The following is a 19,158-nucleotide window of genomic DNA, read 5'->3' as shown; positions in this document are numbered from 1 at the left end:
TGCTCCCACGCATGCAACAGGACACCCAATTAGACTAAAGCTGTGCCTGGCGCCACTGCAGGAGAAACAGGTGCAGCTCCGCTGCTCAGAGTTGCAGGGCAGTGCCACATCACAGCGGTTTTGCTCTGACACTCCGACACATCATGGGGCACCAAGGTGAACAACCCTTGGAACAGAAGTTATCCATGTCTTGCTTGCCCAAGGCTGTTCAAAAGCCAACTTGGGTTGTTCAAAGGTCAACTAAGGTCCCAGTTAGAAGTGTTTACAGTGATGGATAGAAACAGGAAGGAGGACTAGAACTTGGTCCCCCTTTCCTTCCTGTTGCTGCCACTGCTGCCTCACCTTCAGTGCCACTGCTGCCTCTTGAATGCGACCCGTTTTCCTCCATGTCCATTTCTTCCTCCCCTTGGCGAGATTCTTCTTGGACTCTGATGGCCATCACAGAGCCAGGGCCTTTCTCCCCATCTACAGAGGAGCTCATAGGGACTAATAACTGAGTCTCTTGCTCGTCCAGGGGTTTCTCTGGCCCCTGGACACTCCCTTCCTCCACGCCTTCAGCCGCCGAGTCCTTGTGGAATGGAGAAGCTGCTTCCACATCAGTATCACTGTCCGTGTCTTCAACAGATCCAGCGCTCTCCTGGGGACCAACCTCTGGCTTCTCAAGGCAGCTACCCAGTCCTTCTCTGCTGGGACTAGCAATGACATGGCTCTCCTCCGGGGCCACCTCTGGATTTTCAAGCTCCTCTTCCACATCTGTATCACTATCCACAGAAAGAATGGGCAGGGATGGGACCTGAGGCACTACAGATGCACTCACCACAACCCCAGGGGTTTCCAGGGGATCCTCGCTGTCCAAGTCCCTTGTCTGTTCATTAACAGCTCTGCAAGTCCTCTGGGGTACCGCATTCGGATCCTTCACCTCCCCTGCAGCAGCATCTTGCCCTGCCCCTTCATCCAGGTAATTATTGTCCTTGGTGGGGCTCTCTTCTGCACATGAGCTGCTGTCCTTGCCAACTGGGCTGAGGGGACTGAGAGGACCAGCGACATCCGAGTTTTGCAGCACCAGCTCACCTGGTGCAACATCCGAATCAACATCACTGCAGTCAACAAGCTCAGGGGTCTCCGGAAGTGCATCGGGGTTGGGCACTTTAAGAGACACATCCTCCATATCTGTACTGCCAGATTCACTCTCTGTGGGCGGCATGTCCTGCTCACACACACCTGAATTATCGGCAGCCTCCTCCGCATCTGGGTTACGGTCCTCCTCTCCATCAGACAGATGATCCGGTTTGGCTTGGGCAAAATTATGGCGGCTTTCAGACCCTTTGGCTGCTTTGTGGCCATCCAGATTTTGGGGGCAGGACTGTTGGTGGGCGAGAGATACATGTTGATTCTCTGTGCCCCTGTCAGGATCTGCACCGCTGCCATCGTTACGTTCAGCCGCCTGATGGGCCGTCAGCCCTTGGAGGTCTGGGCCCTTTGCCTCCTCCGTCACATCCGCATTGCGACCCACACTGAGTGCCACCTGGTTGTTTGTTTGACTACCAGCACCTGGATTCACCCCCACAGGCTCATCCTTGCCAGCGCCACTGCCCAATTCTAAGGCCTTGCTGTCCTCCGCTAATGCGCATGCCTCAGAGGCACCACCCACTCCCTCCTCATCCTCTAGGTCTGTGTCACTGTCCAGGTGGCAGTCCATGAGGCCAGGGCCTGTGGGAGCTGCCTGCTCTTTCGTGGTCACTTCTCCTGTCTCTGGGGACACTTCAGTTTGGGCAGCTGCTGGCTGAGGAGGATGCCGGTCTTGGCTTGAAGGCGCAGTGACTCCATTCTCCAAAGAGCCTGGCTCAGCATCCTGACTCTCAAAGCACAGACGCAGGGAGGGACAAGGCGGCTCACTGGCAGGAGCTTCCCCACCCTCCTCATCACTGTAGGACACAAAGAACAAGCAGAAAGATAAAAGCTTGCAGTAAATCACTGGAATCCTCGACTCTAGCACTGATCAGCAATGCTCCAACTAAATAAAGCTAAGTCAAGATTTTTAATCAGTTATGTATGCATATGGCTAATGACCATCTGGAAGAAAAAGGATGCCGTGTTTCTAGGTCAGAGCAAGTGATGTGGCCCATGGGCCACCTGTGGAACCCCAGCTGATTTTTGCAGCCCCCACTGCCCTCAGGTGATGATGGCACCTGTGGCAAGGTGTACAATCTTAGAAGAGGTGCTGCCTCCTCTGTGAGGGATCTTCTAAAATAGTGATGATCAAACGATTCTAATTAACTCTGCCCCAAGGATATAGGCATTGGGTTTTCTACCCACGTTGGTTATGGTTCGGTCCATTTATTTGGCCCACTGTTTTTCCTTGCCTTAAACTGTATTTATTGGCAGGTACCTTCATGAAAGCTCATATGCACTGTGAGATGCAACCAGGCCACAAGTCTGTTGAAGTCAGTATATAGTCTCCAACAGTCTGATTCTCTCAAAAAGTATCAAGTGAGACAATCATAGCTCACCATCTCCTGTTGATCCCCACAGGATCTGCTAATCAAAGCTCTACTGTCCCTGAACATGAAGATTCTGTTCCTAGCAAATGCTTATTAAACTTGCACAGGACCTATCCTTCATATATACATCTAAACCTTCCCAGAACACACACACTTTTTCTTTTCGAGAGTTGATAGTGTTCTATGCTCTTAAGCTTCCATCTCTCAAAACAAGTGACTACAAGAAAACATACCTTTCAGGTACAACAGTAGCTGAAGGAGAGGAGAACATGGAGGTGGCCAACTTGGAACATCCTCCAGTGCCATCTTTGACAGATCCTAACCGAACAGACAGAGGAAATTCAGAGGACTCACTACAGAGAATCATCATAGAATAGTAGAGTTGGAAGGGGCCAAGAAGACAGGACACCAAGTTACACCCTCCCACTCAGATTGCAGTTAAGTTTCTTTCTGAATGCCTCTAGAGTGGGAGAGCCCGCCACCCCTCTAGGCAGCTGGTTCCACTGCCGTATTGTTCTGACAGTTAATTTTTTTTTCCTGATATCTAGCCTGAACCCGGGTTGTCACAACTTAACTTGATTATTCCATGTCCTACACTCTGGTATCAGTGAGAAGAGATCTTGACCTTCCCCTTTGTGACAGCCTTTGAGGTACTTACAGAGTGATATCACATACCTCCTCAGTCTTCTCTTCTCAAGACTGTTCAAGCCCAGTTCTCTCAGTCCCTCCTCAAAGGACAGTATTTCTAAACCCTGGATCATTTGTTGCCCTCCTCTGGGCCCTTTCTAATTTTTCTGCATCTTTCTTAAATCTTGGTGCCCAGAACTGGACACCATATTCCAGATGAGGTCTGATTAGTGAGGAGTACAGGGGAACTACTCCTCCTCCTCATTTGGAAGTAATACTTCCATTAATGCATCCCAAGACAGTATTTGCCATTTTTGCAGCTGCATCACATCGTTGGCTCATATTTAGCTTGTTGCCCACAATTACTCCAAGGTCTTCAAGGAGAAAATCTCCTCCTCCTTCACCTTAACCTCTTTGTTCCTTAGCTCTGGGAAAGAGCCACTCCTTCAAGGTAAAGCCCATGTACAGTCCTGAGTTCAAGTCATGTTGTCTTGAATTGCAGGAAGCAGCATCTCTGCCCATGAACCTGAAGAGCTGCTGCTGCCTAGGAGGACAACCCCTGAGCTCCAGGGACCACTTCTTACATTCCATAATCATGTGTATATTCTAGCACACAGAGTTCCTTCTGTCATGGCCTCACACCAGCATGCAATGAGGAAACATATTCCTCTTGTCAGGGAATTAAGCATCCTACCAGCTTCTTCCTTACCAAAGCAGCAGCAGCTTCTTCCTCTTAAAAAGAGGACATTATAATATTTCTCTTGTCACATTTACCTTGAAAACAGACCGCATATGGGCAATACCTTGCTGCAGCTCAGGAGCCAAGGAAAGGAAGGGAGTGAGAGGCATTGAGAAGAGGAAGACTGTTAATATTTCAGGGGGGTGGCATTTGGTCACCCTACGCCTCCGAAAAAGGTTATATCACTGGGGCTGGAAGAACAAAATGCCTACACCTGAACATCTCCTCCTTCACAGCACCCACTTACCATCCCTCGCTGGGGGATGCAGGATCCTGCTGGTCTCGTTCTCCCCTTCTTCCCCTTCCTCCTCCTTGTCAGAATCCTGGACCAGAACCTGCCCAAAGCCCATCTTCTTGCCCGGCGCAGGCGTCTCCTCAATGGCCAAGCCAGTGGCCTCCGCGTCCGTCTGAGTGGGAGGCACCTCCACAGAGTCATCGGGGGATTCTGAGGTACCCCCTGGGGCCAGCAGGAAGTACTGGCACCCCACGTCCCCGAAGAGCAAGGTGTCCCCATCTTGGAGGCTGTATCGGACCTGGGGGATCAGCACCACACGCTGCCGCCGGGTCCGGTTCAGGCTGCCCTGATCATACAAGAGGTGTGGCCCGTCGGGGGAGGGCACTTCAATCACAGCATGAGTCTTAGAAACAGAAGCAGCCGGCAAGCAGATCTGACAGCTTTCCAGCCGACCAATGACATTCTCCCCAGGATAGATCCAGAAATCTGGGGGAGAGAAAGAAACCCCATGATAGGGCCCACACACCACCTTGCTGCCTCGTGTCCAACAGTTCCCATTTTCATTTAGACAAATATTTAGTCTGATAATGTCAGTTAATTTTGCTTCTAGCTTTCTCTTTAAATGACTTTTGTTGAGGTTAGTTTTTACCATGATACGTTTGTTAACTTTATGACTGTGAAGTCACTTTGACCACAGCTGAGTGAAAAGGCAGGATAAAAATGCACTTTAAAACTAACACTTATCTACTTTTCAAAACCTCCACCCTACTCTGTTTTCATCCACTAGATCAGGGATGGGGAATTTATGGTGCTCCAGATGTTATTCAACTACATCTCCCATCAGCCCCAGCCACCACAGCCGATAGATGCTGGAACCTGCAGCCTTCCAGATATTGTTGGATCACAAGTTTGCGCCCACTGCCTCCTGCTGCACCAGGCCACAGGCCAGCTGCTTATGGGAATATGACATAACCACTCTTGGTTTGCTTACATAACCAAGGGTGACACAGAGGTTGATGGAAGATTTAAGCAAGTCACCAATCCTGGCAAGGCCAGGGGTCTTTAACAGGAGTGATGATGTGAACCAAGGATGACAACTTCCATGGATTCAGCCCTCAAGCCTGAGCTAATGTGTCTCTCCTGGAGTCCTTGTCAAATTTTCATCTGACAAGGACAAAATGCTTATTCACTGGTTCAACTATACATCTGGGCTCACAGGCACATCTTTTTAACCCACCTTATTAAATCATTGTTATGGTTTTAAATGTCTTTTTCAATGTTTCTACTTGAGTATTGTTTGAACTTTCCGTCAAGTGCCTTGGTAGATCCCAGAAAGGTGGTATAGAAGCACAATGAAATATATAATAAATGGTTTCAAGTTAGAAGATACCTCCCACTTTGATATACAGTCTTCTTTCAGACAACATGAATGTAATATTTAAAGCCTTCTACAACATGTATGTGAAGGGCATTTCATGCTTAGATGCCAACATGCCTGCTAGCAGGTGGCTGCTGACAGTCTGAACAGCACCCTGCATCTACTTGGATGGGGAAATGTAGATCCCCTTCTGTGAGACCAGAGTTTGCATCTCCATGGAGATCCATCTCTACATAGAAGCCCCTTCAGATTCACACTGATTGTGCACCAGGAAAGGTGTTTGGCAAGCCAGGCATGAAAGCCTTTTCATGTGTGTAATACATGAAAACTGGGCTTAAGTCAAGTCAAATCAAGGCAAGTTTGTTATATACCACTTCTCTGCAATTATCACACTCAAAATTATTCCAGATAAGATAAACATACAACAATAACGCAATTAAGAATTCAATCATATCCATATTGAATATTGATATGGTTGTTTTATTGTGTTTTTGTTTTAATGATTGTAAGCCGTCCTGAGATGCCATGCATAACGGACAGCATATAAAAGTTTAAAATAAAATAAATATTTTGACAGAAAAAGTGGCTGGGGAATGCTAGAAATTATAGGCCCTTTATCATCTTAATATGGATAGGCTTGATCTCTTATTACCAAAATAGGTAAACCATCAGAACTTACAAATTTGCATACAGGATTCAGTGTAAACTTTATTATGGTACCCAATTTTACAAGAAGTTACTTTCTAAGGCAAAATACACTTACAGCCCCTTTCTCAAAAACCAGTAAAGTCAACCAACCTTACCAGCCACAGAAGGATTGGTATCTCTGCTAAGCTGAAGAAAATTCACTCAAGCCTATAAAGATTCCAGGCAAGCATCCCACACAAGAAGTGACTCAAAACTGTTGCCCAAGAGGAGATCCAGGCAAAAGCTTTGTGGTTGTAAACATGCTTTCTCAGTCCAGTGGGGCTTACTCTCAGTTAAACGAACACAAGATTACAGCCTGCATTGTTTCACTCCTATATATCTTACATGTTAATTTTGGCTGAAAATAAGTATTAACTCCCCAAATCAAGACCACGTGCCAATGTAAATCATACAAAGGTCAAATAAAATTAGCGATATGGAGGGAATGGCGCCTTCTTGACCCTTGCAAACTAGTGCTTCAGATCCCCAAGCTGACCTCCCTGCAGAAGGAGGTGGAGCTACAAATGCATTCAGGACCTGGTTGATAGTGAGTACAACAATCCACAGAAACAGCCCCTTTGCCACCATTACTGGCCCCTTTCCTAGGCCCTGTTCTTAAGACTGACTTGATATCACTTATGGACCATCATTACGATAGTAACAACGTAAGAAAAGCCATGCTGGATCAAACCAATTCAGTCTCACCAAATTACACAGTCAGCATTGTGTTGCAAAGTGCCCAGCCAGCTACCCACGGGAAACCCACAAGCAGAACAGGCTTGCGAGAGCAACTTCTTGCTCAGGTTCCTCAGACGCTGGGGGAAGCACAAAGCCATCAAAACAAGTAGCCGCCAACAGCCTTATCTCCATGAATTTGTCCCATCCCCCTTTAAACAGCTCCAAACTGGGGGCCATCACTACATCTTGTTGAAGCAAAGTTCACAGTTTAACTATACCCTGTACAAAGATGTCCTTCCTTTTACTTGATCTGAGTCTCTCAGCAGTCAGTTTCATTGCATGGCCGAGTTCTAGTACTATGAGAGGGAGAAAAGTGTCTCCTTATCCACTTTCTCCACACCTTGCCTTAATCAAGGCATATCAAAAAGCATTTTCAGCAGCAGGCAGGCCAATTCAATCCAAACCCTTTCCTTTAGACAAGTCCTTAGTGACCAGGCTGCAACAAATGAAGGGTTGCTTTTATTTTACTGCATAAACACCTCCCCACCCTTACTCTATAATAAGGATGGGGAACATGTGGTCATTCTTGAACTACAACTCCCATCATTCCTGGCCATGGCCAGGAATGATGAGAGCTGAAGTCCAAGAATATCTGGAGGACCAGTTTTCCCCGCCTCTACAGGCTTAAACAAATCCAATGTGGTGACGACATAAACAATTCTTCTGCACATTGCAAAGGTATGAGGAAGCATCCCTACCTTTCTCGGGGCCATACTTGCTGCTCAGAAGATGCAGGCGTCCCACAGGCTTGGGGGTCTCCCCAGAGCCACCAACCCCGTCAGAAGGATCGTCGAGATCCTCGTCTTCATCCCAGTCCAACAGCTGAGTTTGGTCCATTCTGCAATTGTAGAAGACATTGTAACAGGGCATAGTAGGCAAACAACCCCCCTACACACACACACTTGCAGATCTGCAGAGTAGATAGCTCTACTATCTATCCCAGATATTAGAGAACCCCCCTCAAACATGCTGATAACTAACGTCTAACATACCCCACCGGCCCCTTTCCCCAACCCTCTGTCCTTTTAGGGATGTAGCCCTTTAAATCTTAAAGCGACCCTCCCTCCCGTTCTCTTAAGTAAACGTACTGAAAGCCGCTTAAGGGACACTTTCCTAAACTGGAGGGGGGGGAAGCCGCCCCCTTCTTGCCCCCTCCCCGCCCCCTGCAAGGGCAGCCCAGCACCTAGACTCTAGGATCCTCTCCGCGCGTGTCCCGCCTATCTCAGAGGGAACAGTTATCACTGGTTCTCTTTCCTGCCATTCAAGAGCTTCCGTTCTCATGATTGGGCTACTCGTTTAATTGTAGACGGGGAGAAAACCTCTTTGCCCTCCTCCGCTTGTCCACAGACCCAATGAAAGTCTGTAGAAATTCGAGGGAACGCCATTAAGAGGAGGAACACCAGGCTAGAGCGCCCCAGGGAAACCATAGAGCTTTCCTTGCGAAGCCTGAAGAAATAAAGAGTCGCACATACAGATTCAGACTTCCAGCTTCACTTGGGAGGCCATTTTTTGAGGCTGGCGGAAGTGAATGTTTCTCATAGAAAAACAATGGAGACATCTCCAATTTTATCATAGCTTTGTTTGCGCAGCTGCGGCAACGTGTTTTACAGCAAAAGGATGCAACAAATTTATGATTTCCCCCCTAATGCAGGCCGTTTGTTGTGTGGAAAATACTGAGGGGGGAAGGAGTTAGTTTGATTTTTAAACATTCTCTCCCTTCCTCTATGCATGTTGCCATGGAGATGGTAACACACACCTATTTTTCCTATCTAAGTTTCCATAGACCTTTTATCTCTAGCCTATTCATACCCACCGCCTAGAACCACAGGCAAAATGTTTATTAAAGTTAGAATACATAGTTGTATAACATGCACAATTTCCATATATGGGGCAATCTTTTAAATTAGCACACAGAGACAAAACTATATATTTGATTCTAGGAAGTACTATTCTGATCTATAGTGGAATATGCTTCTATAATGCAGATGCAATGTTTGCCTTCAACTGTAGAAGACCCAAATGTCCTTGAAATTATTTCAGTTCTATACCACCCCATAGAGGAAGCCCTTTCTGCAGTTCATAATTCATAAAATACAGTGTATGAATACAATTCAAATAATATAAAAGCAGCATAATAACCTATCTAGAGGAGACAGCACAAGGGAAGGCTCACATAGATCCAAAGTTTTAAGTTCTCTGCTGTTAAATATTAGGGCCCTCTTAATTCTGGTCATGAAACTAACTGGTTGGCAAATGTGTAGTGTAATTTTTAGCATGTTGGAGGTTAGATGGAAAGAAAGTGAAGGAGAGAATCATAACAGGTCTGCAAAGTGCAGAACCACCAGCTCAAGGTTCTCCAGGTGTTTAATTTATTAGCAACAAGAAGAAACGTTTTATCAGCAAGTTAAGAAATATGTTGTAACAGTTTTTATCTTTATCAAGAACATTAATACTTGTAAAGCTAATGGGTCTTGATTGCCCATTCAGCACCAGGCCACCCTAAAATACTTTGCAGCACAACAAAGAAATTTACAAAGATAGCTTAAAAGGTTATTTGATGGTATAGAAATATAATAAATGTTGCTTGGAGCATCCATTTGGTGGGAATTGAAACTAAACTGAAGGGCAAACAGGGAGGGCTGCAATGAGGTGAACCTAATTTCAAAGCATTAAGGAAAGGCATCTGAACCTTTTAGAATAGCAGAAACTACACAAAATCCAGGGAAGCAGCACAGGATCTGGGGCTGGGAAATAGAGGTGGCTTGGGGAAGGGAATGTTGCCTTTGGGAGAACCCTGCCACGTTTGGTCCCTAGGCCTCAGTTTCTGTATTCCTAATTTAACCAAAGTAGAAGGCTTTTCCATTTTTGTTGTTGGTGTTGTGAGTCGCGAAGTCTCAGGACCCCATGGACAACACTCCTCCAGGCCTTCCTGTCCTCCACTATCCCCTGGAGTCCACCTAAGCTCACACCAACTGCTTCAGTGACTCCATCTAGCCACCTCCTCCTCTGCTGTCCCCTTCTTCTTTTGCCATCAATCATTCCCAGCATCAGGCTCTTCTCCAGGGAGTCCTTCCTTCTCATTAGGTGGCCAAAGTATTTGAGTTTCATCTTCAGTATCTGGCCTTGTAAAGAGCAGTCAGGGTTGGTCTCCTCTAGGCAGGGCTTTTTTTGTCATAGAACGCACCAGAATGGTGTTCTGGCACCTTTTTTTGACGGATTTTTCTAAGTGATCGTGAATCACCCTGTTGGGCGTAGCAGGTCAACTGCAAAAATTATTAACATAGTGCCTGCTTGTGTGTCAGCGCTGATTGTCAGTGCTGATTGTGGGGGCACTGCTTGGCTTGGGACGCTGCTCGGCTTGGGATCGGTCGTGTGGTCGCACACTGAGCGCTTACTGCCGGTGATGTCCATTATGTTTATGTGTGTGTAGAGTAACTGGCTACGTGCAAAAGGTAAACAAGTTCTTTATTTCAAAAAAAGTTGGTGAAAAAGTGTGACCTCAAGACATGAGTTCCGGTACCTTTTTTTTTTTTTACAAAAAAAAAAGCACTGCCTCTAGGACTGACCGGTTTGATCACCTTGCAGTCCAAGGGACTCACAGAAGTCTCCTCCAGCAACACAATTCAAAGGCCTCAATACTTACCTTCTATCGAATCTTTTTATCAGAGCTGGGAAGCCTTGAACCTGCAATCTTTTGCATGTACGGCATGTGTTCCACCAGCTGAGGTGCCCAGGACATCCACTGTTTTTTGTGCTTGTGGCAAATTGATTATCTCTTCTGTAATGCAGGAGGCTTTGTTCCCTTTCACCTCCAGCTGTTAGATGAATGAGGCCTAGCAGTTATCAGTATAAAATGAGCACAGGCCATATTCTATGTTATGCAACCCATACAATGACCAGGTAGGCTGAGTTAGACTGATTGCTGACCATATAAGGAAACTTGACCAATTGACCGCTTTGGATAAGTTCACAATTAGAGGTGGCAACTGCAGCTGATAGCAGGGGTATAAAAGTTTATTGAGCTGCTCCATAAAGGTGTGAAGACAGCGTTGTTTTTAAGGCAGCTGTTTCACCCTTTAGCTGAAGCCTGTTAATAAAAACTAGTTTTGAGCCTACATTGTGTCTTTGCTTCCCTCTTGAAACAACAAATTGGCAGAAGTCCTCTCAGGAGAAGAATTATAGGGTGAATTTACCCAGCATAGCCACTTAATTTACCACTGAGTGCATCCTATTCCTAGAGTCTCTCAAAAGAGAGCCATGTAATGAATGAGTGGTACCCTCACAGTAGGACTTTAGGGCACAAGTCCAGGACCCCACCTAGCAGAAGGGCAGAGGCACTATAAATGTGAGGAAAACCAGCCTACTATATTTTGAAACGGGAAGAAATTTTCATGGCCACTTAAAGTGCCGCTCCCATTCACTAAAATTTTAAGTCTGGAAACTAAAATTACCTGGTAGAATAATGCAAAATCACAATATGTATTAAAAGCATGCTAAAACAGAGAAAACCTGCAAGTACAGGAAGCAGCAGTGTGAAAGCCATCCAAGCTGGTGAATTGTAATTGTTGTTAAAAGCCCAGAAAAACAGAATGGATATAGCCAGGCAGCTGAATTATTCAGAAGCAAATGCCATTTATATTAATGGAAGATAGTGTCAAATGAAGAAACATAGGATTTAAACCTGCCTTCATCTCTTGTTGGCTCTGTTGTTACTCCAGAAATGCATGTGTCTCAAACCTATGTCCACGACCATTCCTAACAGCATTCCTAAAACAGAATACTATTGAATAACTTTTTTTCAATAATACGTTATTTAGTTACTGATCAGAGTTCTATGCCACCTTCTAGTGTCCATGTGGCTTACGACAACACTCATATAATATATTCAATAAAATACAAACAATGACAAAAGTAAAATATGAAAGCAGGGACCACAGCTAAAACATAGAATTAAACCAAATATCAGTACCTGACAGGTAAAAGCTTGCTAGATTAAAAGTCTTGGTTGGCAATCATAATGATTGTGCCTTTATCTCACCTATGTAGTTATTGTTATCATAATTTCCTTACATTACATTATACCCACCTTTCTTCTTTAAGGAACCCAAGGTGGCTTATAGGATTTCCCCTCCCTCTATTTTGTCCTCATAATAACAGCCCCGTGAAGTATGGGGTGGAGACTAAAACCTGGAGTTGCAGTTCAGCACTCTAATGGCTGCACCACATTGGCTCCCTGTGGATCAGGCTGTGTGACTCTTCATTCCCCTAGTGGGTGTGGAATAGCGGTCAAGGGTGCAGGACCGGGACTCCGGTGACCTGGGTTTTAATCCCTGCTCGGCCATGGTGCCAACTGGGTGACTTTGGGCCAGTCACAGATTCTCAACCCAGCCTACCTCACAGAGTTGTTGTTGTGGGGATCAGATTGTGAGGAGGAAGAGCAGAACTGTATAAGCTGCCCTGATTTCCTTGGAAGAAAAAAAAGGCAGGATATAAATATAATAAATAAATAAATAAATATACTCCCCCTTAAAGTTCAGATGGGACACCCAAAAATTAGGAGAGCAGTTCATCTGGATGCCATTTTAAAGACAGCATTGCAAATTGCTTTTTAGTTATTTAATTGCATTACTGATAATAGGGGGCAGAGAAGATTTAGGGAGAGCAGCCCTCCAGCCTTAGGTACAGGCATGGAGGGGGTTGTCCCACAATAGTCACAAGGGGGCAGCTATATAGTCTGTCCCTCAGATTATGCCCCTTTGGCTTCAGTCTATTGCCCACCCCTGCTTTCTAGTATACAGTGAAAGGGAGGGTGTAAGTCTTGGACAATGCAGGAGGGAGGCAAGAAACAAGCCCCAGATAATTCAGGGGCTGTTGACTTTGTCTGTTTTATACTGGGTGGCTAGGGAATTCTGCCACCCAATGGCTGAAGTTATTTTCCTACGTAAAAATTATTTTAATTAATTAATTATTTTAAATACCCCAAACCCTGAGGTATACATCCCTACCATTTGTTCAGCATGCACGCTAGGTTTTGGGTGACTAGGTTTCATGGTCTTGGCACTATGGTGCTGACAGACACAAATCCTCTTTCATGATTATGGATTTGGCCTCTGCAAGTAGCCAATTCTATCCTGAAGTCCAGTGAAATAAGATGCCTTCCAAGCAGACACTACAATACCTAAGGTGCAGATTTTCCTAATGCAGGGTAATTTGGGACATTGTCTAGAGATTCTGTTGGGGACAATGAGTAACCTCACCTTCCCCAATATGGGACTCTCCAGATCTGTTGGACTGCACTTCCCATCATTCCTAGTTAGAAACTGGCCAAACTAGTACAATGTTGAGGAGCCTGGATGCTGGATGTGAAAGGGACTGGGTATGTGGGTTTCAAAGCAACCTCTAGCAAAGGCTGGACCCAAGTAGTTTAAAGCAATGATGAAAAACTTCCAACTGGTGGAACAGTTGTCTGGGGAAAATGGCTGTCAAGAGAAAAAAGGTTGACTATTCCTGGTTTAAAAAGAAAAAGAAAAAAGAACAATCTCAGGATTAAAGCTAAAATAGTCTGGTAGGGTTTTTTTTGGGGGGGGGGGACTTTTGTCCCACACCCTTTGACTTCAGGCTCACTTACCAATGAGATGGGTTCTGTGAAACAGAATTCATTCCTCAGGCTGAAAAAAGTTACGTACCCTTCTACTAAAGCATGAACACATGTATTTTTTTAAGTTTTATTATTATTTTCTACTAACTAACAAACCTAACAAAAAGAAACTAAAAAAAATTGATCATCAAAAATATCGGGCCTACTGGGTCAGCCCCCCATACTTTTTCTTTTTATGGCAATCTGTAAACATATTTAAATATATGCATAATCCCATTTCTCTAGCGAATAATAACAGGAATTCCAAGTTTGATAGAAGTCAGTATCTTCTTTCTCCTTCAGAGACAGTCAATCTGTCCATTTCGACACAGTCCAAGATCTTCTTTAAAATCAGTTTGTCAGTAAAGCATGAACACATGTATCTTGTGTGGGAGAAATGCACATTTTAAAGTGCACTTTTAAAATAGGAGGCATTTTGTGAATGCAACTGTAGACTTGAGCATGTTTGATCTTGACCTATGAATGCAGTCATGTTTGTGGTTGCAAGCAGGGTTTGCTTCACTGTTTTTTAAACTGAACACATTTCTTGTCTGGAAACATGGGGCAACAACATGGGGTAATTAGATCACATTTATTTAATTTACTTTTCACTAGAGAAGGCAATCATGTTATGGAAAGTCAAAGGCAGAAAAAGAGGAGGAAAGCCACCCATGAGATGGATCAGCTCCATACCGGAAGCCACAGTTTATAAGAACTGAGCAGGGTTGTTAAGGACAGGCCTTTTGAAAGCCATTCAATTCAAAGGGTCTCCGTAGGTAGGAGATGACTTGACAACTTGTAACAACAAAAACTGCATTTTTAGACTGTCCGGTAACCAAATTCTCTGGACAGTGTGCAATACATTAAAACAAATATCACCAACATGTAAACCAAAAAATTAAAAACCATGCAGAATAAACCAAAGATCATAGCAGCAGCAAAGAATAAGACCATCATAAAGCCCAGTTAAAACCAGCAGCAGTACTAAGAGCACTAAAAACATTTAATGAAATGCCTGGGAGAATAAAAAGTCTTCACCTGGCGCTAGAAGGACATAGTGCAGGCCAAGCATATTTCTGGGGAAGGCCTTCCCTCAGTGGGGTGCCACTGCTCCCCCTCTCTTGTCACCTTGTTTGGTGGAGCCAGCTGGAAGATGGCCTTTGATGACCTCAATATCTGGGTAGGGAAATGTGAGAGGAGACATTCCTTTAAATATCTTGGCCCCAAACCATTTAGGACTGTACAGGTTAAGCCAACACTTGGAATTGAGCTTGGAAATGGGCCAACAGCCGGTGCAGATGGAGATGCACTTGGCATAATGGGACCATACTGGCCAGTCCCAGTTGGCAGTCCAGCCACCTTGCTTTTGGCCAACTGAAGACTGTGAACAGGGGCTTTCAAGGGCAGCCCCACATATAATGCATTGCAATAATCTGAACTGGGAGGTTACCAGAGTGCAAAGAGCTGCTGCAAAGCTATTGCTGTCCCGGGAGGGTCATAGCTGACAGACTGACCTAACCTGATGGAAGACACAAGGAGCCACTGAAGGCCACTGTGCCTTTGGTGGCAATGCTTGATCTAAGAACCCCATGAACAATGGATCTGCTCCTTCGCAGAGAGAGCAAATTTCTCCATGACAGACGAAATACCACTTAACTGGGCACCTACAAGTATCTGCATTTTGTCTGCTTAGTGGTCCTCATCCAGGCCATGATCCTGCCATGCAGGGTTCAGACCGTTAGCAGCTTCATGTGTGTCAGAGGTAGAGCTGGGTATCTTCTGCATAGCAGGAACTCTGCATCCCTGGATATCCCTTCCCAGTGTTTTTGCTGTTAAAAAGCATGGAAGAGGCTGGTAGAAGAAAGCCCTGAGGATACCTGTAACATGACTTGGGTCTTGAGGCCGGCATACTTGGGGGGATGCCTATCTCCATATGTACCAGCCTGATCACTGAGGTCTTCACCTGGGGCCCTTCTCTGTGTCCCTCCCCACAGCCAAGTAAAAGGGGAAAGAGCAAGGAGAAAGGCCTTTGTGTAGTAGCGCCCATTTGTGGAACTTCCTTCCTTCCTAGATCTGCTTGGTGTTGTCCCTCTGTTCTTTTAGACACCAATTAAAACATTCTTCTTTCATAACTCTTTTGGCAGGTGGGTTGATTTGGCTTTAAGGGTTTTATACTTGCTTATTCTGCTGCCAGACAATTTTTATACATCTATTTATATACCTCTTTATGTATTATTTTATTTTACTCAAGAATGTTTTAAATGGTTTGACCCACGGATCCCTCAGTTGGTATGCCTCCCTTTTTATCTCTTTATCATTGATTTTTTATCTACGGATTTTATTACTTTCTTTGTACTTTTGTATTTTATTATGTGCTGTCAAATGCATTGTTAATTGCATTATTTTAATTACTGCTATACACCATTGTGAGCTGCCCAGAGAACCTTGTGGCTAAGGGGTGCAGCATACGAGTCAAATAAAAAAATAAAAAAATAAAGACTGCAGAGCAAGGAGATGGTGATGAATGCATTTCGAAGGCAAGCAAGGTGAGCTGATTGAGACTGCAGTCCTGAGCATACTTAGCCTCATGGTACAGGAAAAGCAGCAGCAGCAAGAAAAAGAGAGGGTTACAAGTCGAACATTGGCAGTCGGACCCACCTAATATTCTGTCAATGTGAAACAGGCTAACGATACTATAAAGGCCTCATCTGGAAATGCTCTATGGGCACAAGACTATGTAGTTGAGACTGGAAAAAATCCTACAACTCCCAGCATTTCCCAGCTGCCACAGCTCAGATTCAAGAGTTGCTGGGTCAGACCAAACATTTGTCTTAGAGGACCTTACTAGCAGGATACTAGAGCAACCGTATCTTCTGCCCAAGTTGCCCAGCAACGGGTGTACAGAGCCATACTGCCTCTGACATCAGAGGTAGCGTAGTACCACCAGCCTTTTCTCTCCACAGGTTTATCCAGCCCTCTCCAAATTGGTGGCTATCACTCCTTCTTGTGTGAAGAAGGACTTCCTTTTATCTGTCCTGAATCTCCCACCAACCAACTTCATGGGGTGTCCCCAGGTTCTAGTATTATAGGAGAGGGAGAAATATGCCTCTCCATCATTTTCTCCACACCATGCATAATTTTAAACACCTCTGTCATGTCTCCCATTATATGCTTCTTTTTAAAGGTAACATTTTCAGCTATTGTAATTTTTCTTCAAAGGGGAATTGTGCTTTGTTCATTTTAGTGGATCAAGCATTGTTCTGCACTTTTCCTAATTCTATAACACCTTCTACGATTCTTCAGGTGACCAGAACTATACACAACGTTCTAAGTGCAGTCATGCCGCAGATTTGAATAAAGGCAGTATAAGCTTAGCATCATTTTCAATACCTTTCCTAATTATGCCTAACACGGTGTTTGTCTTTTTCACAGAGCTGCACACTGGGTTGATATTCTCAGGGAGCTGTCCATTCAAGCTCTCTGTCCTGGTCAGTAGCCACTAACTCAGACCCCAGTAGCTCATGCCTTAAGTTTAGATCTTTTGCTCCAATGTGCATTACTTTCACATGTTTACATTGAACCACGTTTGCCACCTTGATGCCCATTTTCCCAGTCTGAAGGGAGCACCTCATAATCCCATGTTGTTAATCATCCCGAATATTTTTCTGTCATCGGTAGGCTTGCTACTTCACTGCTTGCTCCCACTTCCAGATCACTAATGAATAAGTTGAAAAGCATCGGTACCAGTAAGCTCCCTGCAGGGCTCCGCTGGATACTTCCCTTATTTGGGAGAATTTTCCATTTTTCTACTCTGCTTTCTATTCTTTCACCAATTGATGAGAGGACTTTCCCTCATATTCCATTACAATGTTTGCTAAGGAGTTTTTGGTGAGGGACTCTGTCAAAAACCCAAATGAACGATGTTTCCTGGATCACCCCATCCACATCTTGATGAATACTCTCAAAGAATTCTCAAAGGCTGGTGAGTCGGGACATTGCAAAAGCAATGTCGTATTTTTCTCTTGTTCATCTATATGCTTATTAATTTTATGTTAATTAATATTTTAATAACACTTTCAACCAATTTACCCAGAACAGATATTAAGCTAACTGGCAGATCCCCTCAGATCCCATTTTTTAAAACTGGTGTTATGTTAGCCATTCTCTGCTGCAGAGGCTGAACTTAGAGATATGTTGCATAGATTTGTAAGAAGGCCAGCAATTTCATACTTGAATTATTTAAGAACTTTAAGATAGATATCATAGGAGCCTAATGATTTTTAAACTTTCCATTTAACAATAAGGTTGGCAATTTAAAGGGTTTATGGTTAGCCTTGATGTTGCTAGCCATATGCTCCTCAAAGTGCTGTTCTGCATCTCTCCTCTGCTTGTCTCTCCCTTGTGCAAGTTTTTGTTTTCCTCATTTGGGCAGGACTTCCATTTTCTGAAGAGAGCCTTCTCACTATTAGCTTCCTTGACACTGCCTGTTAACCATGCTGGTGACCTCTTGCATTGATGAGACCCTAGCCTGTACCCCATGAGTTTATGGGGTACAGGTAATTAAAATGGGGAAGAGTCATGAGTGGGGCATACAGATTTGCTTAACAGCATCCTATCTCCCCCCACCCCCACCCCCACCCCCACCCCCACCCCATTAGCACTGTTTTATCCTCATTGCTGGTTTATTTGTATAACATATCCTTTCCTATAGCATTTTCAAAAACAGGTCATTAATAATTCCAACACATCAGCAAAAATTCAAATGGGCTGATTGTAATGTGGATTCTATGCTTATCGAATCATTTCATGCTAGTCAGTATCACACTAAGACTGAACAATTAATTAACAATTCTTAATGAATCCTAAGAAGAAACATTCTTATACAAATGCTGGTTCCAGGTCACAACCTAGCTTGCCCACAGAAGCCAGGATGAAGCTATCCCAAGTGGAGAACTCTTGATTTTTAAGGATTGGGGCTGTAAGAAAAAAGTATTGCTTGCTAGAAGGGTGTCTGAGAGCCACCCTTGGAATTTTCTTTCCCTCCTTCCCATTTAAATGAATCCTTGCCCTTAAATCATACGGGAGTGGGAAGATGGCAGCCTAAATTTTATTTCCCTATTCCTCTAACTTGGGTGGCTGAGTTATTGCTGACAAGGACCACACAGGACTTCTCCACACACACACACTCACTGGCTGCCAAACGATGGGTGTTTAACTACTAAAGCGAGAGACATTTTGGAGCTCTCTTCTGGGCTGCATGCCCTGAAACCGGCATTGTGGCCACAGTAAAAAGGGCTCCCGCAGTATGAGCATGCGAGCTCGTATCTTATTAATGCGGGGGACACCGCCCCCACCCTGCTGGGCCAAACCCAGAGGTCTCTGCTGCTCCCATTTTGACACAACAAAAGGAAAATTGCAACTTCCAGCAATCCCCTCACTCCACCAACCACCACACCCAGCCCTGACTGTGCCTCAGCCTCGCGTTCTCGCCCACCCCCACTTTCAACCACGTGTTTCGTGTTGCCGACATCCAATCAGCTCCGGGCTCCGGGTCCCTTTCGACCAACCGGAACGCGGACCGCCCGCCACTTTATAAAAGCTTTGTCTCGGTTGCTC

The 19,158-nt window shown here is 44.8% G+C and overlaps 1 protein-coding gene across 6 annotated transcripts in view; it reads right to left on the bottom strand.

Moving 5' to 3' along the window:
• The window catches only part of MDC1 (mediator of DNA damage checkpoint 1), a 28,689-nt gene extending 20,584 nt beyond the window's left edge, over positions 1-8,105 (bottom strand). For 5 of the 6 annotated variants that reach the window (XR_006413691.1, XM_044419610.1, XM_044419609.1 and 2 more), the window contains exons 1-5: positions 7,994-8,057; positions 7,604-7,743; positions 4,115-4,588; positions 2,735-2,819; positions 343-1,925 (exon numbers count right to left, since the gene is read on the bottom strand). Coding sequence is in view for 5 of the 6 variants with exons in the window: in XM_044419610.1 (XP_044275545.1) it covers positions 343-1,925; positions 2,735-2,819; positions 4,115-4,588; positions 7,604-7,742 (2,281 nt within the window). In the remaining variant the exon portion in view is untranslated. Of the gene's footprint in view, positions 1-342; positions 1,926-2,734; positions 2,820-4,114; positions 4,589-7,603; positions 7,744-7,993; positions 8,058-8,088 lie in introns of those variants that run through there. The other variant, XM_044419608.1, reaches the window with a different exon arrangement.
• Between the last annotated feature and the right edge of the window lie 11,053 nt (positions 8,106-19,158).

Source organism: Varanus komodoensis, unplaced genomic scaffold (assembly GCF_004798865.1).
Source record: "Varanus komodoensis strain SLA01 unplaced genomic scaffold, ASM479886v1 scaffold105, whole genome shotgun sequence".
In the NCBI taxonomy this organism is placed as follows: Eukaryota; Metazoa; Chordata; class Lepidosauria; order Squamata; family Varanidae; genus Varanus; species Varanus komodoensis.
The sequence above is the reverse complement of the archived record's forward strand: the minus strand, read 5'-3'. Positions and strand labels throughout refer to the sequence as shown.